Here is a 3,276-nt window from a genome sequence, read left to right as displayed (position 1 = left end):
AACTCCGAATATGGTACTTGAATACCATTCTGGCAGGCCTGGATTTCTGGGTGCTCTTGGTGAGCTAGATTGTGCGGTAGATAATAAAGTATACTCTGATGGATTCATTGGAAAAGGGCCTAAAATTGATGGTGATAAAAGCCCAAAGTACTATGAATTCTTCGGATATGCTGTATTATCTACTTCACTGTGTCAAATGTTTGTCATGGCTAACCCCCATGAAGAGAGTCCATCAATAGTCCCCAATGCCCAATATCAGTGGACAGTACTTCCATTTGGCCTCATATTGTAATGTTTCTTAAAAACAACTGAAATTGTATTACTCTGATAAACATGTATAACTAATTGGATATATAAACTATGGAGAAGTTATTGTGCGATATAAGTATTATGTTATTAATATTTAATGATATACTAAATCGTATAGATAGATACAAGTACATTAACTCACATTTCATTAAGAAAGTTTTAATTAAGAATTGTTTATATATACATTTCAATCAAATTTAATTTTCTCAGAATCCAAACCAACCCAAGCATTTTAAAAATAAAACTAGAATGACCTAAGCTCTTTTAACTTCCAAATTCAGTATGTTTTATATTATTTAAGTACAAGTAAGGTGTGTAAAGTAGGTAGGTATGTTCCTTATATGCATCATAAACGATTGAACAAAATAAATAAAATATAACAACCAACAAATGAACAACCTTAGCAGTGTCCTATGCCTTATCGCCTTTCACAAAAATATGAAAATACAAATATTAAAAAACACAATAATCTTCAACCATTGTAGCAATTGTCACAACACAGGTAAATAATCTTAAACCAATCTTCTCCTCTTGTTCTTGTTCCTTTTTCTCCTTTATCCCAATTGTCTTTACTAGTGCAGACTAATGGGGAGATTGTTTGTGGTGAATCTGGAAGGAAAGATCTATAGCTGCAAACACTGTCATACCCATCTTGCTCTTTACGATGACATCTACTCAAAGGTTCCATCTTTATCCGTCCCCCTCTTTTCTCTCCTCTATATCTTTTCTGGGTATGACATTTTCAATCCCCTTCTTCTTCATTCATCTCTTGAAAAAATTCGAATGGATGGTCTTGCTGTGTAATGCTTTTCTCTTTCCTTGATTGACTATTGCTTTACAAAATTTGATGTTTGACTTAACCAGAGTTGGTTTGTTAAAGAATAATCCACCCCTCAAGTTAACCACCACCAGACATTTCAATAACTTCGTGATTCTGATAAGCCATAGCCATTGCTAAAGCATGCATAACCATTAGTCGCAAACACAATTCGATAATTGTATAAAATTGTATTCATTTACTCTTAACTGCTTATGAGATAAAACTAATTATATTTACAGCTGTAGTTACGTGTTCGGGTGGAGACGAGGATTTTGTTCCTCTTTACCCGATTGTTTGGTTAAGGCGCTTAGCCTGTAACAACCTTAGAAATGGTTATTACTTCTCATATCATGCTTTTGGTGGTTTTAGACTGTTTATTTAGCAACTAATGCCCCCCTGAAGCCATGGGGATATCGATTATTATATGTTTGTTTGTCATTCTTTTTAGTAAATGGACCGAAGTGACTAGAGAGGTGTGGCATTTCTCCCTTATATAATACATTGATACTTGCTGTGTTTTTCTGTTTTTTTTGTTTTTTTTTTTTATGAAAATGGTGCAGAAGAAAACAGATAAATTTCTGGATTTCTTTATACGGTGAAATGATGGATGTCCTTTAGAAATTTAACCTTCTCCTGAGATGAGACATGGCTATTTCACAGGGAAACTGTAGAAAGCCATATGGAATCCGATTTCTTTGAAATGTTTTTAATAACTTGTGTAGCATTTTAATTAATCAAGTGCAGGTTGGTGTCCACTCAAGGTTCCTGTTTACTGACTAGAACGGAGGGAGACCTCAATCGGCTTTCACATCTTTAAATGTTGCAACTTGTTACCTCTAGTGTATTTAGTTATGTTTTAGGCAGACTTTGGTTGCATTAGCATAGATACATCTTCAATTCTTGCAATTTGTTATCTGCATTTATAGTAATATCAGATATAAGTCTGCTTCTATCGGTTCACAAGGGCCACTTATCTAGGCACCTAATAGATTGTCATATGAAGTACATTACCTTTCAAATGCTGCTAGAGTTTAGTTTCTCCAAAATTTAATATTTTCATTTTTTTATCTGTGATTTTATTGCTTGGACCCCAATTCTGAATTTAGTTTTTTTTTTTTTCATAAGAACACATTATCTGACTATCATTTTTTCCTTTGTTATATTCAGACATTCCACTGCAGACATGGGAAAGCTTATCTCTTCAATAAGGTGTAAGTTATCCTTACTTTGCGCATCTTACCACTGGTAAATTCTCGTGTGCGTTTAGTACACGGTAATCATATTGGAAATCATAAAATTGTATGTGAATCACAAATGCGTGACAAAAACATTGCGTTACAGCTATCAGTCTTGTGAACTGTTTCAGTGGTTGTGTGTAGCATGTGTAAGAAAACTGGCAAGCATAACAGTTAAGTTATTCATGACTACTTGGCTCTTGGACCTTTAAAGGTGTCACATTATAATATTGCAGTCGGTTCTTTTCTCGGGTACAGTTTAAACTTTTATTCTTTGTCAGTGTGAATGTTTCTATTGGAGAAATGGAGGACAGACAGATGATAACAGGGTTACATACCGTGGCTGACATTTTCTGTGTGGGTTGTGGATCGATTGTGGGTTGGCAATATGTAAGATTATGAAGCACTGCTTCAAACATGATGGTATTTTGCCTGTGTCTATGTAGTTCTTAGTTACTCAAATGATGCTTTTCAGGAAACTGCCTATGAAAAAAACCAGAAGTACAAGGAAGGAAAATCCGTGCTTGAACGGTTAGTAGAAATGTAGTGATAATAATATAATCAAAGTGAAGTCATCTTTTAGTGTTAAGTATGTAGTGGCTTAGATAAGCTCTATTATTGAGCAGGTACAAAGTGTCAGGTCCGGATGGAAGCAATTATTGGATGAGTCATGAGGCACATGTTGGTGGAAGTGATGCAGATGATGCTTAGTCATCCTACCATTCACAATTGTACATTCCCCAACCCTGTGTTGTTCGATGAGTTTAGCTTTATGGGGGAAATTTCACAAAAACAACACATTGTCAAATTCTGTTGTCAATAACGTTATTTAAGTACATCTAATTCTTGGTTTAATGCTTTATTTTAAAATAAAAAACCGATTCAAACTTCTAATGTATCCTGTTTTTTTAA

At 34.4% G+C, this 3,276-nt stretch overlaps 1 protein-coding gene across 1 annotated transcript; it reads left to right on the top strand.

Annotated features, from left to right (window-relative positions):
• Window positions 1–7: 7 nt before the first annotated feature.
• LOC106757782 (protein yippee-like) lies at window positions 8–3,276 on the top strand. The gene is made up of 6 exons (XM_014640573.2): window positions 8–811; window positions 891–990; window positions 2,297–2,340; window positions 2,646–2,754; window positions 2,840–2,895; window positions 2,991–3,276. Exons 2-6 carry the CDS (start codon window positions 895–897, stop codon window positions 3,073–3,075), a joined length of 390 nt encoding a protein of 129 aa, XP_014496059.1. The 5' UTR covers window positions 8–811; window positions 891–894; the 3' UTR covers window positions 3,076–3,276.

The sequence above is a fragment of the Vigna radiata genome, chromosome 3 (assembly GCF_000741045.1).
Source record: "Vigna radiata var. radiata cultivar VC1973A chromosome 3, Vradiata_ver6, whole genome shotgun sequence".
NCBI lineage: Eukaryota > Viridiplantae > Streptophyta > Magnoliopsida > Fabales > Fabaceae > Vigna > Vigna radiata.
This window is presented reverse-complemented; position numbering and strand designations above follow the sequence as displayed.

What these genes read in the sequence shown, in the direction of transcription:
- LOC106757782 (XM_014640573.2), top strand. Translation starts at nt 895, where the DNA reads ATGGGGAGATTGTTTGTGGTGAATCTGGAAGGAAAGATCTATAGCTGC. An exon ending in ACGATGACATCTACTCAAAG is followed by an intron (nt 991 to 2,296) that starts GTTCCATCTTTA and finishes TGTTATATTCAG; the next exon opens with ACATTCCACTGCAGACATGG. An exon ending in GGAAAATCCGTGCTTGAACG is followed by an intron (nt 2,896 to 2,990) that starts GTTAGTAGAAAT and finishes ATTATTGAGCAG; the next exon opens with GTACAAAGTGTCAGGTCCGG.